Below are 21,691 nucleotides of genomic sequence, written 5' to 3' on the forward strand. Positions count from 1 at the left end.
TAGACGATTTGCGAAATATCACAATAAAAACAAAACTGACCTTAATATTTTCTTTAATCAGACGAAATAACATCCGAGTGAATATAAAAATGTAACAATGTGTAGAACTCGTCACCAAATATAAAATATATAATAAAAAAATTCAATACCAAAACGCTTATCTAACACATTTCAACTGCCATGGCTATACCCATGCCTCCACCGATACACAAGGAAGCCACTCCCTTTTTCTTGCCCAAACGTTCCAAGTTATGCAAGAGGGTGACAAGAATGCGAGCTCCTGTAGCTCCAGCTGCGTGTCCCAAAGCTATAGCACCTCCATTAATATTGACTTTTTTCTCGTCCAATTTAAGCGATTCCAAAACTATGACGCTCTGCACGGCGAAAGCTTCGTTCAACTCGTAGAGATCGACGTCATTCTTATTCCAACCCGCCTTGAGTAACTATTACAAAAACATGACCGTTCAAGTGAGAGAAAGAGATGATATCATTTTAATGTTGGATAATGCACATTTAAATGTAAAGACAGTTCGCAATCTCATACTTACAACTTTTGTAACGGCTTCAATAGGGCCTAATCCCATACACATCGGATCAAGTCCAGTTTCTGCAATTGCCACAATTTTAGCCCAAGGTTTCAGGTTTCTGGATTTCACTTGGTTCTCGCTGCACACAACTACAGCCGCAGCTCCATCGTTGATTCCCGAAGCGTTACCGGCAGTGACTGTTCCGTTCTAAAAATTTACAATATTGTGATTTGAAAAACGGGATTATTGAAAAGCTACAGGATCAAAAGCAGGTCTGAGTTTACTTAATCCCTCCAGAGTCGTCCCAGCTTTGGGGAATTCGTCCATATCCAGAACTTTTCCCGATTTCTTCTCCACAATCGGAATGATTTCCTTTTTAAAGTGTCCTGCTTTGAGTGCTTCTTGCACCTTCATTTGCGACGATAGAGCAAACTTGTCTTGCGCTTCACGGCTAATGTTGTGTTGTTTAGCCAGGTGTTCAGCTTTAATTATTTATAAGTTAAATACGTGAATACATTTGGGTCAAATGTGACCCAAAATAGCAACAAAACGTTATTTAAAAGGAGATAAAACATAGAACGTTGAGGCATATAATTAGTTATAAGTACCAATTTTTTATATTCGTTGCGTATACTGATGGCGAAACATTATCTACTAATTGAATTGACGTGAATCAAGATAAAAAAATCTGTTAAGAAAAAAACACAATGAACAAAAACTTGTTTTAATTGGCATCAATAAAAAATACGTCATTGTTTTGAAATTTATAACGAAAATTGTGATCAGGGCACAAAATCAAATTTAAAAAATGATTCAATTTTATACCAGTTTTTCCCATGTGGACATTATTGAATGCGTCAGTTAGTCCATCCGATAGTAAGCTATCAGAAAACTGAATGGGACCCAGTCTGACTCCACGAATGTAAGAACAATGTTGGGCCTGAGTCATACTTTCTTGGCCCCCAGCAACAATAATCTCATTGTCATTATTTCGAATTGCTTGATAAGCAAGGCATATAGACCTGGAATAAATTATTTTTTATGAGAATTACAAAGTGAATAGCTTACTTTAAGCCTGATCCACATAGCATATTTACTGTGAAAGCAGGTACACTGTAAGGTATTTGGGCCCCTATAGAAGCTTGTCTTCCTGGGTTCTGACCTTGACCTGCAGTGAGAATCTAGAACAGCTCTTTAACAAAGTAGTTAAAAATACATTGATCAAAAATACCTGACCCATTATCACTTGGTCAACATCTTGAGGATTTAATGTTGCCCTTTTCAAGGCCTCTGTTATTACTGCAGATCCCAACTCTGATGCAGAAATTTTCTCAAACTGTCCTTGAAAGCTGCCTACCATTTTACACAATTAATTTTGGGTGAATTTTTGGAATGAAGTTTTTTGTCTTACCCACAGCAGTCCTACATCCTGACAAAATAAATACTTGATTTGACATCTTTGACTTTCTTATTTAATACTATCTGTTAAATTAATACTTCTGTTTACACCAGTGATGTGAGTTTAATTAGAAAGTTGTTCCAATTCTTACACTTATAGAGAACTTCACCAAAATCTGAATTAAATAAAGTGGGGTTAGATTGCGTACAAAAGTTAGGCACCCTGTTACAAACACGAACTTTAGCAGGAATTTGTCTATTTAAGTACTACCAAGAACTGAGAAGTGAGAATGTTGATCTTTTCGGCGATGCATCGGTACTCTTATCTCTTATTAGTTGTGAACAAAAAAAATAGGTGCATGACGTTCGTCGTACACCGTTTGTAAACAAATTGTAAATTGGTTTTAAACTAATTATCATAGAAAAAGAGTAAAGATGACGTACGTGTACATTACCACAGGGAAACTGTTACAAACATAAACCTTGTTGTGCATTAATTAAATTTAATGAGCATTAAAAAAATTATTTTAAGTTTGAAGTTAGAGCCAAACAGCGCCCTCGGCGACCTCTACCGGATACCACTGGCAACTCTCATAACCTGCAATTTTGATGTTTGCAGGATTTTCAGATTTTCCCTTCGGAATGATATTTTCCCGGTAGTGTTTGCATTGTGTGCAATTTTGCATTTAAATAGGATGCGACTGGTGAAATTGTGATTATGGGGCGGTGAGAGAAATCCCTCTGGTGGTAGTTTATTGAAACGAAACGTCAACTTCAGATTGTTCACGTTATGTCGTTGATGTAAGTGGTTAGTGGTGTGAGCCAAAATGGCAGAAAACGGACGGGATATTTCCGAACAACCCAAAACTACAGGTTAGAAATACGAACAATTTTTTTTCTAGTTAATTAAGTCGATTTTAAGTCTATCACGTTTTGATAGTTGGTAATATTCGTTGTTTATGGAGAGTAAAGTTATATAAGTGAAAAAAGTCCACCATCTGTGGGTTTCATGTACTACATAATTAAATGATAAATTTTATTGTAATCTCGTATTAACTAGTTAAATTTTAACAGTTTAGTTAATTTAAGACGTCGACCGCGTGTGCTCATAGTTATTAAAGGAATATTGAAACGAAATGAATGACAGATATTTTTAAGACCTCCGGTGTTTCGTTAATTCAACTGTCAAATTTCAATTGAACATTCTCACCCCAGAACCGACAATTTAATTCGAGTATTTGCCTCTGATAAACGTAGTAGACACCCTAAATCGTAATTACGGATAAATCTGCGTTGACCGAACCAACTCGTAATTATAGGTTAGTTTTTCTCGTGGTGCGGTTTTGGGGCTTGTGCGACATAAATAAATATACCAACTTCAGTCATCGGTTATTTTCGTGCATAATATACAAATTTACACAAGTATTATTTTATCTTATCAGTTTAATTAATAAAATATTGGTTATAGGTTGGTTGATTGGCGTTGAAAATAACCCGGTTGTATCAGGTGCGAATATAACTTTGTGATGCCACGTGGGCCCTTATCCCTTACGCCCAACGTTTTTATTACCGTGTTTTCGTTTATTTATCCTTCAAATTGACAACCTTCCAGGAATATGTTTACATTCAATCAAATCCAATTGATTTGAATTCACCAAATAGAACAGGAGTGGCTTTCAAACCGTGTTACCTACTCGTATCTCAATTTACAGTTGATTAGTGTAATTAAATTAATTATTTCGTGTGCCCAGTGAATAATTCTGAATAAAAATTTAAGACAACCCGTTATGTTTTGTGGACAACGTGCAAATTTTTTTTAATTTAGCTTATGGGTGGGTGAGGTGCTAATTTATGCTCTTGTGTTGCTTTGTACAATCAACACGTTATGTTTCTCCAACAATTAGACAACATTTTCTAGACTGTTCTTATCGATTGAATTATTGTGCGAAGCAATTCGAATAGATGTCGCGGAATTAATGCTTTCAGCTTCTGAAATTCGAAACATTCCACTTTTGTTGTTTACATTTTATTCTATATGTGGTGGACGACTGGTCTTGGCTATATTTAAAGTCTGCAGGCTCCCTTGCAGCGTATATACCTACAACTTTTTTAAAACGTGACTTAACTATATTTATCATTGTCAACGTCGCAGCTGAAAACGAAATTTTCCAAATATTTCACGCTAAAACTGTAGATTATGATGGAGTCTAGTCTCCGAATAAATTTTGTATAATAGATGTGTCCCTGATTTGCGACCGAAGGATGACTGCATCTCCGAAGAAAAACAATTTCTTGGATCAATGAATAATTGGTCACATATAATCAGTTTTTCTCAGTTTGAAAATTTCGCCGTCGATAATTGAAAAGCTAATTACCGCACTATGAATGAAATTCAGTTGATTTCTAGTTGAATGGGCGTAAAAACGTTAAAATCGTTTCAGCGGTTGTTAACAATATTTAACCGGCAATAAAATCACAACTAATTGAGCTGTTCTTTAACTGTAACAAATTCGTATTTGTCCCATGAAGTGTTAAAACATTACAAATTCCGGCTTTGAAGCGCAAGCACACACATTCTCTCGCTAAATTGATTATTCAAAGTGCCAACGTCATAAGAAGTGTTCCCCACTAGATATTATTTAGCTTTCGAATCGGTAAGGTGGGGCTTAAGGGTAATAAATTTAACATTTGACGTAATTCTGGATTTTTTTTTGAATGAATCGAATCGATCAATGGAAGAGACACCTATCGGTGAACACTCGATGGTGCAAAATTTTTAAATTGCCGATTCCAGTAAATTTGAGTTGCGCGTAAATTTCCCGTCAAAGTGGGAAGCTGAAGTTTTTAAAAGCGCGTCACCTATCTCTTCGGTTGTTCATTATTTAACATTAATATGCACATAATTGTTATAACACAAATACTTAAATGGCCAAGGTTATATTGTTGATTCATGTGCGCAGGTTTGAGTTTTCTCTGGCTCACCGAAAAGATTATTCATATTTTCGTTTTTATCAAACTGATAATGTTTATGTGAATGTAGTTCGTTTATTAGTGCGTTACGTTTTACACGTAGAGGAGAGTGTGTCGGTTTAATTATGGTTCCGGAAGGTATTAATAGTGACTCGCTAGATTATTTGAGGAGTATTCTCGTGAAGTCATTGTCATCGGAAAATATCGGAAAAGGTGACGTACTGAAAGTGAAACATTACAAGACCAACAAGAAAGTCACATTCGATGCCAAGAATGTAGGTAAGATCAAGTTAAAGGTTCGGCATAGACATTGGTGTCTTAAGTTAAAATTGCCATCACTTTCTTAGCGATAGCCTCCAAATGACCTTAAAGCAATTAAAGTGTTTGTTTATAACCTGCAAGTCTTATTCACGTTTTGTCCCACTTCTCCGTAAATATTCAAATAAGCGAATAATTTATGCCAGGAATTTTTATTATCCGTTCATTAAGTCATCGATAAATTTAACAATCCGCGGAAATTTACTTCATTATTGCAATTTTAATTAAGCAAATGATAAACCTGCATTACGTTTTTTCACCGTTTAAAATTAGAATTCTTGACGGAAGTCTCGACAGGAACGACAGGAAATGAGGTAATTGATCTTGTCTTCAAAAACTTTGTTTATGACTGATCCATGTTTGTACACATATAAAAAAAGTATTCGTGTAAATAATTAATCAAACCGTCACCGTAATAATGAAACTATACGTAGAAATCGATTTGGTGTAATTATTCGCAATAAATATTTATAGACCGTGGACTTTATTTCGAATAAAATGTGGCATATTTGAATTCGATAAGGAACAAACCGTGCATGGGAGTGGCTTTAACGGTACACGACCACAATTAATTTCATTAAGAAAAATCGGTAGAGTTTCAACTTGTTCAGAACGATGAAATTAGAAATGTTTACAGTTTTGTAAATTAAAAGACGATCATTAAGAAGAGCAACAATCCAACTGAAAAGAGAAGATCGGAGATCCCACTCGTGTCAACATTTTTCGCAGACGCTATAATTTACTTTCTGATTTTTCTGCAAGTGTACCTACATTCTCAGTTCATTATAATGGTGGTTTGTTTAATTATTCATAAAGTGTGCAACATTGAACTCGATAACCTACACCTACTGCAGTATTGTTAATGTTTTCCTTTTATGACCAACTGTCTAAGGTGGCATCATTTGCCTAGCCGAATGTGGGCGTCTTGTAGTACACTAAGTACGATGACGCACACCGTCTTCAGGTGGTGGTTTACACAACGCAGCGTTCCGAATAGAGACACGCAAAAATTACAAGAACGACAATAAAAAATATCCACAAAAACGTTCCGAACAGAAACACGCGAAAGTTAAAGAATGACAATAAAAAATATTATTAAAAAGAAGGTGGCACGAGTTTAAAATGTAATAAATATTTGGAGAATCGTTGCCGATGCACTTGTCAGATTTTGGGCAAAAATCTGGAAACGAAGGATCGTTGTAAGGTCAAGATGCAGCAGCAACGGTAGAATCCGATGCATTTTCACACCCCGGATCTATTTTTGTCCGTTAACTGAGTTGTTATAATTAGATAAAGAATTTGTGTTTTTCCACAACAATGTTTGAACGCGTATTTGTAGATAATTTTTATGATTCAATAAATATTAGTTTTGATTATGAAAAGTAAATAATTCGTTAGATTTGCTGAAAATAAGAATGTCTCCCTTGCGATGACATAATTTGGCAGGTTGTCAAGATCTTCTAAAACTTAATTTAACTTTCACGGTCGGTCGCGACTCAGAAAAAAATATCCTGACCGTCGAAATTTTGTTGCAGTTGACAAGGAAGTGCGATTAAAGAATCTGAAAGAAAGACAAAATGAGGAGAGACAAAAGAAACTGGAAGAAATCAAAGCACAAGCGTTGGCAGCCCAACGATTTAAAGAACAAAAAGAAATGGAAAGAAGAAGACGATTAGAAGATCTCAAAGGCAAGGAAGATGTGAGACGGCAACAAGTCGAGGAACGGAAAAAGGCGATCGTACAGGCAGAGCAGGATCGATTAGTGTCGATTTTGAAGAGGAATCAGGAAAGGGAAGCGAGGATCGAGGCGAAAAAGAGGAACGAAAGGAGTAATATCGTTTTCGCGTTTGGTTCGTCGACGCCACGAATGTTGGATCCAACGGACATGACTGCGTCGTTCTGGGGACACCGAAGGGCGACTTCTATACAAAATATCACGTGTACGTCGTCGACGTCGTTGACAAGAAGACAGTCAGAAAGGGATCTAGACGGTGGCAGCAAAAAGCGGGCTACATCTGCCAGCGGACTGGAGCGATCTGGTGAAAGTTAGTATGAAGTTTTTGACAGTGGCGGCTTACGCTTTTATGGCAATTTCATTTTTATTTTGCATTCTGTGCGCTGTCGCGATGGTACAGAAACAAACCTTTTTTTTTTCTTCCTTTCTTCTCTCACTACGTGTTTTAACATCCACGCTTCCTTTCCAATTTTTTTTTTTTTTTTTGAGTTTTTCGTTCACGTATCGGTGTCATTTAAAACTGGGAAACGCTTTAAATTTTTGGGTTTTAATAGTGGCACTAAAACGTAAACGACATAAAATACTGTCTTAGTTGAGAAGATGTAAGGGGTGCACCACGCTGCAAGCAATTAACTAACGAGTTGGCAGTGTCATTTACGACACGAGAAGAGCAAACATTAAAACACCACACATCAATGTTCATAATTTGAAATGTACAATGGATTTTTTGCCTCCAATGTCCACAGTAGAGAAAATTGATGAATTTAAATGGAGACGGACGTTGGGATTCTGCATTATATTTTTATGAAGATACGGGCCAGCCAGTTAAGTTGCGCCGATGAACGTGAATTGTGAGCTCCGGACACCGTTACGAGTATTAGATTGAACGCAAATCGTACCTGCTAATTAATAACAATGTCGGGTGGTATCTAATTGTTACGTTAACGCCAATTTTAGAGTTGTGACATCAAAAAATTTTGTAAATACGTCACGCATGGTCCGATTTTGTTTTTATCATTTCTAAGTGGAAATTCGCAAACGTGGAGTGGTTAACACAATTGTTCTGGAATTCTATATTACTCACGTGTGTAGAGGAAGTTCGATTAGACGATAAAGGATTATATGTTTTTGTAGGAAGTTATAGATTTGCGAAGAACGAACCAAGTGTGCACTTTCTTTGTACTGTAAAAAATGCTCCAGTAATGTGACAATTTCACTTTTATATATTTTTTTACTCGTTACAATGTGCACGCTTATCAATGGCATACATATGTATATACTTATCAGGGTGACTAATAATTTGGTAGATTACTGTAAAAAATAATAAAAACTTATAGCAAAACACAATTACGTCGAATCTGATTTGATTGATAAAATTCAATGAAACGGAGGACCAATTTCAAGTAGTAATAAAATAAACAAATCCATCCATTAATAAATAAAGCGAGAATTTGAGTCTTTTAAGTAGCAAATTTGCTAATATTTTTTTGCAAAAGTGGTTTTTATTTTATCTCTCTAAACTAGTCGCCGTAAATATAGCGTCCTGGTTTAGTTGCGAAATTTCAAAACCCAAATAAGTAGCCATATTACATTGCAAATTGGAACGATATATGTACGTAATGTTATAGATAAAAAACCGTGGACAAAAAGCCAACATCAAAAATAATAACCTAGATTTAGTAACAACGACGCAACATTTTTGACCACACAATGTAAGATTGATTCGTTGCTGTCCAAACATCTTTTCGGTGCCTCAAAGAGTTGGTTTAAATTACAGTTTTGGCCTTTAATTAAGCCATCAACATGGTCTCACAAGATTTCTATTGGATTCAAATCAGAACTTTTATTCTTTCTTCTTCGAACTACTCTTTAACAAGTTTTGAAATATGCTTGGGGTCATTACCTTATATCTGATAGCGTAGTGGTGTTGCTTTATCAATATATGACACCAAATTATCTACACAATATCTTTCTACATAAATCTCCATTATACTGTGGATTTGACACGACAGCTCAATTCCATATGACGAAAAACATCCTCAAACCGCAATCGATCCACCTCCATGTTTAGCCATAGATAATGTGCATATCCTATGAAATGTTTTACATAATAGTTACTTTCATATGAGTAGCGTTGTCAGATCACTTTTCAGGTATGAGGCCGAAGTTTGAAGCACGAGGCGTCAACCGAGTGATGCAAAACAAGCCTAACACCTGAAAACTGACAACGCATGAATATTGAAGTGTTTTTCGTGTTCGTTTAGGCAAAGTCTTAAAAAACATCAATTGATTGTATATCTTTGACAGATATCAAGTTAGGTATATATACTGAAAAGTCTATACAGGGTGTTATGGAAGTCCACGTAATAAATTTAATCAACAGTAGGACTCGTTAAAATATACTTTTTTTAACATTTTTTCCGCAAAATTTTCAAAGCAGAGTTAAAATTAAATATGATTTGAAACCTAAAATTCATACCCGCACATGTGTTTACACTTCCATTGAGAACGAAGCACGAAAAAAGAATTACTCGATTAAAATCATCGAATGAAAACAGTAAAAACTGTATTAGTATTAGAACAGCGATCGTTCTTTCTTCAAAAAAACTGGTAACGTTTTTACCGCACAAAAACATTTTCACTCTCTGTTTCGTTTCAACTGATGATTATCCCATGAGCGAAGTGTCAAATTAGGGGTTAGAAAAACGTATTATTGAGATAGGTTAGTAATAATTTCACTGACCTGATTTAATCATAATAAATGTTCAAAATGGCGGCCTTCAGTATTCATGCAGGCTTGTGTCCTTCGAATCAAAGAAGCCTGTGTTCGCACTAACATTTCCAGCTTTTCACGTATGTTTTCGGGCGTTTGCATCACATTCTTCAATGGTATTAACTGGATCATTCAGCACATTTTGAAGGAAAATACGTTGCGCCATTCAAGCGTGGAGGTTAAATTATGGGGCCCAATTAAACGATTTCGATTTCGTCCGTTGTTAATAATAATCGACTCAGAAAATTTGGTACCTCGTCGATCTTCCGGCCACGTCATTGACAAAAAGCAATCCTCCGAAATGGATCCCCATGTTGAAAAGCTTGAACACGTTGGACATGGTAAAGATGTAGGTAAATCCTTGTTCATTGAACGTGCGATAGACAATAAAAGTGGAAACGCAGACACGTAAAGCAAGTCTTCTGATACTCAAATTTGGCTCTTCTTCGATGGCTTGTAAAATTTCAGGTTTTATTTCCAAAACGTGGTCACGTCTTGGACGTCCCATATCATGAGTTGGTTAATCACATTTTCCCTGATCACGCACTCGTTGAACAGTTGCCGAAAAAGTCCCCGAATTCGGAGTTCTACGATTTGGAAATCGCTCCGTGTACAACCGCCGCGGTTCGACCGCATTACCTAAAACTTCCCAATAAGACCATATCGGTGAATTAATTCGGCACCATTTTTAACAATTTTAAAACCATTATTAACTTCTGTTTAAAAATCGAACAGCTACCGTACTGTGACTTTTTAATACTGATAACGGTAACATTGGAAAAGCGGTCGTTCTTGTTTTAAAAGAAACTGCAACCCTTTTATCACGCAAAAACATTTGCACTTACGCTTTCGTTTCAATTGATGATTATCCCATGAGCGAAGTGTCGAATTAGGGGCTAGAAAAATGTAAAAAAAAACTCGATTAAAAAAGATCAATATTTAAAAAATGTTGATTTTAAGGAGTTCCATTGGTGATTATAGTTTGTGGGGCAGAGGCGCCAGCCGAGGCCCACAAGTGCGAGCACTTGCAAAACATTTTCTAGCCGTGTAATACACAAACATTTTTCGGCTGACAATTTATTTAAGGCAAAATAATAATCATTTTTGTTAAAAAATTACCAGATAGGGAGTTTATTTTTCTTCCATTGGCAACATAAAGGATTCAAGAAGCGACTGTCATGAAAAAAATCAACCAATTCTTCAAATATTCAAAACCGTCGTTGTTGTTTCTGTTATTCCTAACCTATCGCTTGATACCCCCCTCGGCCCCTACCGCTGTACACAATGTACAGCTTGCGATAAAGGATACAAATTTGCCCGACATCAATATTTTACACTTAAAAAATTGTACAAAAATGCCACATGACACTGACATTTTGTGCTGCCAACCTAAAATTTTTCATTAAAAATTCCTGTGTCGATTTTCTTGCCTAGGCAGGGAAATGCTAGTTTTTAGACGAATGAAAAATCAGTGTTTCTAGACGGAGGCCGAAAAAATGTATTACGTGAACTTCCATAATACCTGTATATTTGGTTATTTACCACTTTTTACGTTATGTAGGTACCTATCTCGGGAAACGAACACATTTGACGTTGAAGAGTCGATTATGAATGAATCACTCGTCTGAAAAACACAGATTTTTCAAATTGCAGATTAAAATCACACACAACTCAAAAAGTTAGGTTAGATTTAAACAGCTGATCAGAGTTATAATCCGGTGGTGCGTTCACAATTGACTTTTCAACGCCAACTTCGACGCCACATTTAAAAAAAACACCCGTTACATAATTGAGCTCCATCACTTTGAAACAAATCAAACTTTGTGTCATCATCAAAAACTTTTGTTTTCAATCTTATACAGTTCAACGAATATGCAAAAGATGCTGCCTTTATGGCGACTACTATATGTTGGTGTAATTTACAATAATACCGATACCATCCGTTTGTCGATGTGTCTTGCGTTATTTGTAAAAAGGAAAATTTCTTGAAATGAAAATTATTTCTTGATCAAGTGTATCAGAGACATTTGAAACACTTTGAAAACTAGTCTTTATTTTATTAATATGTTACGGTAGTCATCAGGCGATTGTGTGAACAGCTATATTTTTTAATTAACATCAATTTTCACAGGTAAATGTGTTGACGAGACGTCACATTCAGATAAATCATTAGTGGACCAGTGCAGTAATATATCCAAGCAGAAACAGTACGATTTGACGTAATCAGCGAGGAAAATATTTATTATTTACACTGTCGTCGAGGATGTAATCGTGTTCTCGGCGGAACGTAGAAAATTCAATTTCGTCGAGTATCCGGGCCGCGTTAATAAGGAGATACCTACAAGTAATTCGATATTTGAACGTTATTTTGTTATTTACCGACTGGATGATCCAAAGGAATTAAACTCAATTTTGTCATAATAGCTCTCGAGTTTCCGTTTGTTAACCGCGCCAAGTAATGATTTCGAGTAAATCAGCAAATATAAGATTCCTGAAATTCTCGGATGAGATGTTTCTACGATTAAACACACCTTATTGACACTTTTCTTCAATATACGCGTTAATTAAAGAGGCTGTTCAAGATTCCTCGTCATTAGAACGATAAATGCTAAATTAAATTTGTTCCTTCCAGAGGTAGTCGAGAAAATTGCTTTCCAGGTGCGATGAAATGAAGGTTGTTGTTGACTTTGATAACGCCGAAGAGTGTTAAAAGAGTTGATAAGTTTGACGTCGTTTCCAGTAAACGTGCAGTGAGAGAAAAACTCAAAGAAAATGGTAAATAATGTTTCTACCATCCGATCGTGATTTGATTCGTTGTGTTCAGAGGAAGAGACGTTTTCGAGATTTCTCTCTAGTTGACGCTTTGCTTTGGCTTGTTGCAAAACATACATTCTAAAAATAACGTTTTGTTATTAGGTAGTACACCGTTGACACCTGCTGGTTGTGCCAGTGGATATGTTGGTCGTCGTCGTACAGATTTAATGCCAACCATTCCCTCTAGAGATTCACCCTTTGCTGCATCACGCAAATCACTTAATCACTCACCAGGTAGGGCTTATTCGATGTCGCGTTTAGACCAACTAGCGAAACCACGCAAGAGGCCAGATTTACCAGCTGTAGTGGAAACAACATATTCCTTTAGACCACTCTCCTCCCCTCGACAATCCTCCGTAACTCGTAGCATGAGCCACCTAGCAGTAAGTAAAGCAGTGCCGACACAAAATAGGAGACTTCTGAACAAAGCAGATAGCAGAAGTATGCATCAGTTATCAGTGGATGGTCCCACAATCGCACCGCGCACAACGCGCGCCACGCAATTGAGACAGCAGAAATTGCTAGCATCCTCTAATTGCAGTGAGGGTACGTTGTTTCTCCTTATTGCTCGCTACAACAACTGCTGTCGTATTTTACGTAATCTCCTTCTTTGTCTGGTTCTTCAGGGTCCAAGCACGTGTTGGTGGCAGTTTAACCTAACACAGGGTCGCTTCCTAGACTAAGCACACGTCAGTAACTCGACTATCTATTAACGTTGGTACAGTTTAAGTGTATTGTTCTCACACGCTTCGATTAATTTTAGAATAAGTTACGGTGGTGGCTCATACGGTTTATCCCTGTTTTATCCGATACGAAGGACCGGTCATGGTGGTCCCTTATCGAGGTCCACTCCCACGAAACGCTAACATTTATTTTTCTATCTAGCATCGTCGAGACCAAGTAGTTCACTAAGCCAACAGAGCACAACTAGCGTAACTAGTTCAGTAAGTGTAAGGCATCGTCCATCGACGGCGCCGAGACGCCAGAGACCGGCCAGCATCGCAATAACGGGAATAACTCACGAAATCACGAAGAACGCCGATAACAAGAAGGGTGAAAATAAACCGCCGCTACCAAAAACTAGGAAATCCATAAATAAAGATAAACCACCGACGAAAAGTAAAACATCACCCGTCGATAGTACACCAAAGAGTTTAGCGTCACCGGTGGCCGCTCCTAATTCCAATATCGCAGATAACAAAACCAGCGATGTGGTTACGTCGTCGCAAGTACCCCCGGAGGTTGTTCCCCCTGTACGACCACAACCGACCACTGAGGGTAAAGAAGCGAAAACAGAAGAAGCCGCAACGGAACCACTTCCAGCGGAAAATGAGAAAACGGCGTGCCTAGACGTAAAACAGTGAGTCAAACGCATTTTCAGTAGACGAACAGTTTTAGATTACGTCGATTTTATGAAACAATATTTTTAAAAGAATCGCCACCACAAGTTAAGAACTATTTTCGATTAGCGGATGAAGAAAGAAATTAATTCGGTTAACAATTGTTTGACAAAAGGAAAATGTTAATTAAAGATTGTTGGTGATTCTTTTCATATATTTGCGAGCAGTAGAAATTTTTTTGTTAGATTTCGCCGATGTGTTTTTAAGAGACTTCGAATCGGGACGAAAGGAAACATTTCGTTTTTAACGATAGTTACGCGTAATAAAAACGCGATCTGTAGGGTTTTATTTGTACTAAAATTGAAACGTGGTTCTTATTTGACAGAGTTGAAATTAATACCGTATCGACGAATGAAAAATCCGAATCCCAACCAGTTAACGTAACCAGCAGTGATCAGATAAAACAGTTGACAACTGAACTGATCAAATCCGAGTCCACACCTCAACCTCAGCCTGTCCAAGTAGTTAGTGAAATAAAAATAATAGAAATGCCGGCGGCGGTGGCAAAACCGCCGGAGGCGCCGCCCGCAGTAACGAAACCACCAGAAGCGCCGTCCGCGGTAGAAAACAAAGAAAACGAAATGACCACTTCGTTCACGAAAGTACGAATCAACACCGAAGAAGAAGCGAAAGCCGCGCTGGCGGAACGAAGACGTTTGGCCAGGGAAGAAGCGGAAAGACAGGCGGAACAGGAAAGGCTGCGAATCGAAATGGAAGCGCAAGCCGAACTCGAACGTCAAAGAAAGGAAGAAGAACAAGTGCAGAGGTTAATAGAGCAACAAAGGCTCGCAGAACAAGAGAGACTGGAAGAAGTAAGTTTTCAGGAGGGAGGGAAGAGTGGACGTGTCGTAACGCGTCTTTTTTATTTCAGGCCATCAAAGAACAGCAAAGAAGAGAGGAAGAAGAGAGATTGAGGAGAGAAGAGGAGCAGCGTTCGAAGTTGTTGAAGGAAGAAGCAGACAAAAAGGCGAGGGAAGAAGCCGAAAAGAAGTTCGCCGAGCAACAGGAGAGATTGAAAAACGAAGAAAAGGAGAGAGAGGCGCGCCGTAAACGAGTGGAAGCCATCATGCGCAGGACACGAGGGGTGAATAATGCTAACGCACCAGTACAACAGGTACTGACACGTTTTCGAGGCATTTTTTTTATTTAAATAATCTGTTGCAGAATTCCGAAGATAAAAATGAGAATAAGTCTGAAAATAAGGTAAACGGAACGAAAGCGGTCGAACAAGAAAACGGCACGAAGAACGGAAAGGACGTGGACATAGTTGATAATATGTAGGTATATAAGGTAACGTAGTCGCGGCGGTAGTGCTAAATTTGAGTTTTCAGTATTCCGGATGACACGGTGAAGAATGCGAACACTGTGTCGATAGATACAATTAATAGTACTGATTCAATAAATTCAAATAATACATGGCAAACTACGCAGCAGTATGGTAATTTTGTGTGTGATAATAATAACAGTTGAAGAAGCAAATTATTGATATTTTTCAGATCCATTGATGTGAACAACTGAATTGTAGTTGCATATTTATATGTATAGAATTGCCCTTATCCTAATTTTAAAGTAATTTATTTTGATATTTTGCGTGTTAAATACACGTCGATGCTGCATACGTGTATATATTTAATTTCTGGGTGCATGGAAAGTATGGCAACTCTATTCATAATTTGTTTAAATAATATGTTATCAATTTATTTTCGACTGAGAATGTAAAAAAATATATATATCTCGACCAAAAGCAATATTTAATATTTGTGATTCTTCAGTATTACTTGAGATGTTTCCTTCCTTCGATTTTTTTATATGTATATTTGTTAAATTTTTTCCGTTGTTTGTAAACTTCTTGAGTTTGGTCGAGATGCACAATCTTCCATTTGATAAACTCAGTCATTACTAGTCATCTTGATTGTATATTGAATTGTTGTGTAATGTTATCTCTTATAATGTCTTTGTTGGACTAGTTGGTTTTTTTTAATGTTCGTCCAACAATGTTTTATCAACAGTTTATATAGTGCATTTGAAATTATTACATTAAAGTCATGTTTTTTTCTGAACATGTTAATGATATGGAAAAGGGTTATTTCGTTATTAGTGTTTAATAATATATTTTCAAATACTACCTATTTGCATTACCTATAAACTCTAAACTGTTAGTGTGTTAAATAGGTTTTGTATAGATTAGATTAAAGTTTTTTTTTGTTTGACTGGAACTGTAATTGTAACTGTAAATTTTCTTATAACTCGTAATTAATTTTCATATTTATATATAAACAAATTTCACTATTGGAGGCAATTATAGGTTTAAATATCTGGTTCAAAGGTAACCCTCAATAATAATATGTGGTTAATTACAATTCTGTAAAACGCTTGTTGAAAAGTGCTTAATAAATGTAAAATTTATTTATGACTTCTACATGTTGTCTTATTTTTTTAAATAACCGATCCGAATTCACCCAATCATAAACTGTAAAAAATCTATAGAGTTCAAGTCGGATTAAATTATCTTGGCCCGACTTGGACCATTCTCAAATAAACTAAACCGTTAACCGAGTACGTTGCTTTTAAGCCGCAAGATGAAAGTGCTTCTGATGTAACAATCACTTGTAAAATTTTCAGACAGAAAAGCTTCACATCGCGATTTGCATTTCAAAAGACAATTATCATTAATTAATCGGATCGAGTGGTTTTAATGTGAACAGTGTGTACAAATAATCACAAAGAACCCGTAATTTCGAATAATCTAACCCTTCCGTTTTTAAACTCGATTAATTAATTACGAACTCGTCAGACCTGCCAAAATATAAATAAGTGGCGTTCATTTTAATTACCGAGTCGTCTCTAACTTGCTTATCAGCATTCCAAATGTAAACTATAAATCACGGATACTTTGTATTTATCAAAGAATAAAAAACTGCTGTTATTCATATTTTTAAACGAACTATTGATTTTATTGTCCTGGTATATCGTCTCGAGTCAGAAAATTGCATTAATTGATGTGTCCGGCGTTTTGTTGTTTTTGTGTCGATTTCCATCGTAAAGACTTGGAATGAGGAGAAATAACTGCTACACCCACTAATAGCGAAGAAAATAACTTTTCCTATTTTACGTTCGATCATCCGTAACACCTAGATCCTCCAAGAATTTATTTTTCTCCGACACAGTTGTCAAAAATAGACACCGGGGGAAGGGTAGTTCGTTTCACGACTCGATGAAATATTAACCGCACCTATTCTAACAAACCACATTAATTCCATTTCAAATTTTAAAATTACACACGGGACGTGTTCTTCGCTCAATTTAAAGTGCCAAATTTTTTCGGGTCTAATTAATGAGGAGATATGTCAGAATGAGTGGTCAAGGCGGTTTTAATTTGCTATTGTGTAATTAATAAAAAAAAAAATAATCGCTCTGTCTTGTCAAATCGCAAACTTCAATAAATTTCCGAAAAAAATCTCTTGATGTCTAAATATTTACAGCGGCCTGTGCCAAAAACGTTTTTCTTAAAAACTAATGCTCGGCTCTCCGAGACATTCATTGTTTTTGCTGACAGTTTACATCGCCAAAATGACAAATCATAAATTCAAAAAAATCAACATGGTCTCGGTGTTTCAGAATCGTGAAAAAAATCAAAGGTTCGCCGTAAAATAATTAATTAGGCCCGACTTGATATTTTGATTAGTTTCGTGTCAGCGATACCGTAAGCAACATCATATGATACATTATGTGGTATCTATTAATTTGCGAAGCACTTAATTAATTTATACGTAGGTAGCTAATAAAACCAATTACTATTGTCAGAGTTCAAGGTTCACATTTGAGCAAACACGGCAAATAAGTAAATTCATCAGGTTCAAGAAGCGCGCTTTAAGCTTTAACGCTACGAGAAACATCGAGATTCGAAACAAAAATAATAGTCGCCATTGTACCAACTGCTCCAATTGCATCTTGATTGTTAAACAATTCGCCAATTTTTCAATTGGACTAATGCAACAATTTTCCCGGTGTAAAAGCTCACTTCCGTCGGATCTTTTATGAGATGACTTTATTGATCTTGATTAACAGATAATTTAAACAATAACAAGCAACTAACTTGTCTTTTCGGCGAAATGTAAACATTCTGACGTGTTGTGATTGCTCGAAATATCTCAATTCTCGTAAAAAATCCAATGGGAAAAAATCACCGTAGTATAAATATGTGGCGACGGAAATTTGCCACACCTTCACGATTTACAATACGAATTCTGCATTTCCATTTTTTTTTTTTTAATTAAAACAACGAGGAGATCCATTAATATTTGAGCATCTGATGTACGGCTAAGACAAGCAGACGAAATTGAAAATTACTTTTTATCGATTTACAAATGTTTCTCATTTTAAGTCTTGTCTTGTCCAGCTGCGAAGCTCGTAATACGTGCTTCGGTAAACGAGCTTTTGATATTTTCATCATTTAGATGTCACGCAAAAAAAGTTTCACAAAGTAATATAACATGTGACTCACGCCAGTCATCATCTATTCTCTTGAACGATTTTATTTGGCATGTGCTTTGTGTAAAAATGCGTCTGTTTATCTAATACATTTATTCGTACGAAGAACCGGAGATAATTAAGAGACGTTTTGTTTTTCGGGTTATTTCAGTGAATTTGATCACAATCGGGACGCTAACATTGGCACCAAAAAATCACACGACAACGCAACAGTCACAGTTACTAAATTTAATCAAATGATGGTCTAAAATCACAATCAAGCTGTTTTTAACAATATATTTATGCGTACAGACCTCGCCAAATTTTCGCACTAATTTCTGAAATCACGGGAGTGTGTATTTCCACATCCTGTGCGTTATGTACAGCTCACTTAATTGTTCAGATTCAATTAGTCGGCAAGTAATGAACTCGGTTCAGAGCTACAGAAATTGAAAAACGGGCTTTATAAAACAAAATGAGAGATGGAACGTGACCGTCGTGCGTAATTTTTTCCGCTCCTTTTGTTCTGTTTAGGTAAGAAGATGATCTCTTTCGACCAAGCGTAAATCCATACATTACGTTATAAATTTAGCAACGCAGGGGAGACACTTTCGTCCTTCAAATGTCCACTTCCAGTCCGGCAGAAAAAGAAAAGCGAAAGACGACACTCGAGGTGACACTAATGCCGTCGGAATCTACATCAACGATAAGCGAAAATGTCTCTCTGTGACAACCTCGCACAGCGAAAAATACACCAAACAGAGGAATAATGTTTGCACACGTCAAATATGGGTTATATTAGGAAGCAAATATTACCGATCGTTTTGTAAAAAAATATGAAACGGAAATGACATCAAATGACAGTTACAGCGCACCGAGAGCGGTCTTGTAAATCCTTTATAAGTTGAACATGTAGTAAATTACCTGATAAAAATATAGCTGAGCTTTCGCCGGAAGCAAATGTAATTTAAAAAATAATTGCTACGAAGCGGTTTGGTTAAGAATCGATATCTGTTTAAAACATCTCTTTGATATTCCTTTTATTAATATGAATTAACGTGGAAAAACGAATTCAATTTCCTCGCAAATATTTATCCAGAATCTGAGTGGCTGGCGAAATTCGAATCCTCTGAAAATTATTATTCGATGTGTGCTTACGTAGGTACACATGCCCACACCTTGAAGGTGTAAGACAGGAGGCACCACCCCATTGTGCTCTTAATGCGGGCATTGTTGTCGAAAACTGTATCGAGGGAGGTATTTTTTATTGCACCACCCCGTACCAGTCCGTAACACCCCCGGTTTATATTGGGGCTTTGTAGAACCACAACAGAGCCAGTAGTCCATGGTGGAAATGATCGATTTAGTAGATTTTGTTTGCTAGTGTACCATGGACGCGTGCTTCTCGGCATTCGACAAGAACAGGTAACGTCAACACTGCAACACTGTCAAGAAATTTCGTCAAAATGACCGCTCACCGGTCCCGCAATTTTCTTTAGCGACGGACATTTGGATCTGGACGAGTTCCGACTGCTCAGTCGCGCCCTTTTCCGAAATGACAAAGGTAAAATATACAATTTGGAAGAAGAAAAACTGAGAGAAGTCTTCAACGTGTTTGATTCGAACGGCGACGGATACGTGGACCGTGAGGAGTTTGTCTTTTGTTGGAACCACTGGATCAAAATCGTGAGTCTCCAGTTGAGGAGTGAACGGAAACGGTTGATGGAAGTGTTTTCAGATAGTGCGTCCAATTGCTGCTTTTTTAATAGTCGACGTTCAGAACGACTTCATAAGTGGCACATTAAACATAAGTAATTGTTCCGCACAGCAAAATGGATTAGAAGTAGTGGAACCTATCAATCATTTGTTGGACACGGTCCAATTCGACGTGGTGTTTTACTCTTTGGACTGGCATCCGAGCAATCACGTATCATTTATCGATAATATTGGTCAGAGAGAGATCCATCCATCAAGTCCCGTCACAGCCGAAAATGCACAAACTTACGACACCGTCATTTTCGCCGGACCACCGCCCATGAAACAAAGGCTTTGGCCGCGTCACTGCGTCCAGGACACTTGGGGGTCGGAGCTGCACAAGGACCTGAAGGTACACAACGAATCGCGTTTGTTTGCGACTGAACTGTACATTTCCACAAAGCAAACCGCACAGATAAATCTAATAATGTAACAGCACTTTCGAATTTTTCGCCAGCAAACTGCGCAACATGTTTTTTCCTTTAAGTACTTTTGTGTAGTCCCCCATACAATGGACATCTCGCGTAACAAGCCCAGACACGATTCTGTTTTTTTTGACGGTTCTTTTTATGTTGTTAGGTCGTGGAAAATTCGATAAAAGTGTACAAAGGGACCAATCCAGACGTCGATTCTTATTCGGTATTTTGGGACAACAAGAAAATGACAGACACGACCCTTTGCGCTCAGTTGAGGATGCGAAATGCGACGGACATATACATTTGCGGTTTAGCCTACGACGTGTGCGTAGGTAAATCTATCAGTTTGAGGAATTCAAGATGATCACGTTGTATAAAAATCGGTCTTATTTAGGTGCGACAGCTGTTGATGCACTTGCAATTGGTTACAGAACGATTCTGCTGGATGATTGCAGCAGAGGAGTAGACCTGCTGGACATAGAGAAGACTAAAAATACTGTCATCAAGAACAACGGAGTCATTATTAATTCTAATCAAGTAAAAGCGATGGTCGAAGGAAGGGACAGACGTCCAGAGTTGGGTTATAAATTGGCGATGGAACTGAAAATGAACAGGCTAGAGAATAATCATTAAAGTGTTATTTATTATCGGTATAATTAGGTGCATTTGTTAATAATAGCAACTTAGATGTATGTTAGTTGTTATTGCCGCATCGCCACGTTGCCAATTAGAGGGCTTAAACGAATTTTAAATTTTAACGAAGAAAAAATTGCGAGCTCCAAACGAAACATGCGGTGGGTGTTTTTTTGATAAAAAGGCAATTTGTGCGGAATTGTATTGAAATTGTATATGAATGAAATAAAATTGGTAAGCAGCTTTGAGGAGCCTTTTTACTGCTTAATAAAAAATGATTATTGAATGTAAGTAGATTTTAATGAAGGATCGTTAAATATCGGTGTACGGGAGGTAAAAGATGAAAAGGCTTCCCGTGAAGCCGTAAGAATAAGGGTAAATGTACGTTTGTTGTGACGTCAGAGATGACGGTGGCAGCGTACGCGTCTGTGGATGGAGGAGGAGGAGGAGGAGGAGAGGAGAAAATATGCGGGTAGGTATGT

General features: G+C 37.1%; 3 protein-coding genes across 12 annotated transcripts; 2 read left to right on the top strand and 1 right to left on the bottom strand.

Annotated features, from left to right (window-relative positions):
- Nucleotides 1-36: 36 nt before the first annotated feature.
- Acat2 (Acetyl-CoA acetyltransferase 2) lies at nucleotides 37-9,299 on the bottom strand. Of its 4 annotated transcripts, none has more exons than XM_069060634.1 (8): nucleotides 8,033-9,299; nucleotides 1,939-2,101; nucleotides 1,759-1,880; nucleotides 1,596-1,708; nucleotides 1,353-1,549; nucleotides 786-1,009; nucleotides 549-734; nucleotides 37-443 (listed from the first exon to the last, which is right to left on the bottom strand). In XM_069060634.1, the coding sequence occupies exons 2-8, from the start codon at nucleotides 1,982-1,984 to the stop codon at nucleotides 162-164; spliced, it is 1,170 nt and encodes a 389-aa protein (XP_068916735.1). In that variant the 5' UTR covers nucleotides 1,985-2,101; nucleotides 8,033-9,299; the 3' UTR covers nucleotides 37-161. The 4 variants fall into 4 exon arrangements, with proteins under 4 accessions (XP_068916735.1, XP_068916733.1, XP_068916732.1 ...); XM_069060632.1 differs by lacking the exon at nucleotides 8,033-9,299 and adding an exon at nucleotides 2,370-2,500; XM_069060631.1 differs by lacking the exon at nucleotides 8,033-9,299 and adding an exon at nucleotides 2,166-2,327.
- LOC138139983 (ensconsin-like) lies at nucleotides 2,609-16,354 on the top strand. 7 transcript variants are annotated; one of them, XM_069060622.1, is made up of 9 exons: nucleotides 4,877-5,174; nucleotides 6,749-7,258; nucleotides 12,638-13,081; nucleotides 13,421-13,895; nucleotides 14,261-14,747; nucleotides 14,807-15,049; nucleotides 15,100-15,212; nucleotides 15,267-15,373; nucleotides 15,432-16,354. In XM_069060622.1, the coding sequence occupies exons 1-9, from the start codon at nucleotides 5,021-5,023 to the stop codon at nucleotides 15,443-15,445; spliced, it is 2,547 nt and encodes an 848-aa protein (XP_068916723.1). In that variant the 5' UTR covers nucleotides 4,877-5,020; the 3' UTR covers nucleotides 15,446-16,354. The 7 variants fall into 7 exon arrangements, with proteins under 7 accessions (XP_068916725.1, XP_068916724.1, XP_068916722.1 ...); XM_069060624.1 differs by lacking the exon at nucleotides 4,877-5,174 and adding an exon at nucleotides 2,609-2,798 and having other exon boundaries at nucleotides 15,267-16,354; XM_069060623.1 differs by having other exon boundaries at nucleotides 4,875-5,174; nucleotides 14,807-15,019; nucleotides 15,267-16,354.
- Nucleotides 16,355-19,650: 3,296 nt separating this feature from the next.
- Nucleotides 19,651-21,624, top strand: Naam (Nicotinamide amidase). Its single transcript, XM_069060397.1, has 5 exons — nucleotides 19,651-19,830; nucleotides 19,905-20,091; nucleotides 20,144-20,512; nucleotides 20,740-20,908; nucleotides 20,971-21,624. The coding sequence occupies exons 1-5, from the start codon at nucleotides 19,796-19,798 to the stop codon at nucleotides 21,207-21,209; spliced, it is 999 nt and encodes a 332-aa protein (XP_068916498.1). The 5' UTR covers nucleotides 19,651-19,795; the 3' UTR covers nucleotides 21,210-21,624.
- The last annotated feature ends 67 nt before the right edge of the window (nucleotides 21,625-21,691 follow it).

Source organism: Tenebrio molitor, chromosome X (assembly GCF_963966145.1).
Source record: "Tenebrio molitor chromosome X, icTenMoli1.1, whole genome shotgun sequence".
Taxonomy (NCBI): domain Eukaryota; kingdom Metazoa; phylum Arthropoda; class Insecta; order Coleoptera; family Tenebrionidae; genus Tenebrio; species Tenebrio molitor.

Bases quoted from the DNA above. Each gene is read 5' to 3' on its own strand.
- Acat2 (XM_069060634.1), bottom strand. From the start codon at position 1,984: ATGTCAAATCAAGTATTTATTTTGTCAGGATGTAGGACTGCTGTGG. The intron at 1,709-1,758 runs GTATTTTTGATC...GAGCTGTTCTAG, and splicing joins ACCAAGTGATAATGGGTCAG to ATTCTCACTGCAGGTCAAGG. The intron at 1,010-1,352 runs GTATAAAATTGA...AAATAATTAAAG, and splicing joins TGTCCACATGGGAAAAACTG to CTGAACACCTGGCTAAACAA.
- LOC138139983 (XM_069060621.1), top strand. From the start codon at position 5,021: ATGGTTCCGGAAGGTATTAATAGTGACTCGCTAGATTATTTGAGGAGT. The intron at 7,259-12,637 runs GTTAGTATGAAG...TTTTGTTATTAG, and splicing joins ACTGGAGCGATCTGGTGAAA to GTAGTACACCGTTGACACCT. The intron at 15,213-15,266 runs GTAGGTATATAA...TTGAGTTTTCAG, and splicing joins GTGGACATAGTTGATAATAT to TATTCCGGATGACACGGTGA.
- Naam (XM_069060397.1), top strand. From the start codon at position 19,796: ATGGACGCGTGCTTCTCGGCATTCGACAAGAACAG. The intron at 19,831-19,904 runs GTAACGTCAACA...AATTTTCTTTAG, and splicing joins TCGGCATTCGACAAGAACAG to CGACGGACATTTGGATCTGG. The intron at 20,092-20,143 runs GTGAGTCTCCAG...AAGTGTTTTCAG, and splicing joins GGAACCACTGGATCAAAATC to ATAGTGCGTCCAATTGCTGC.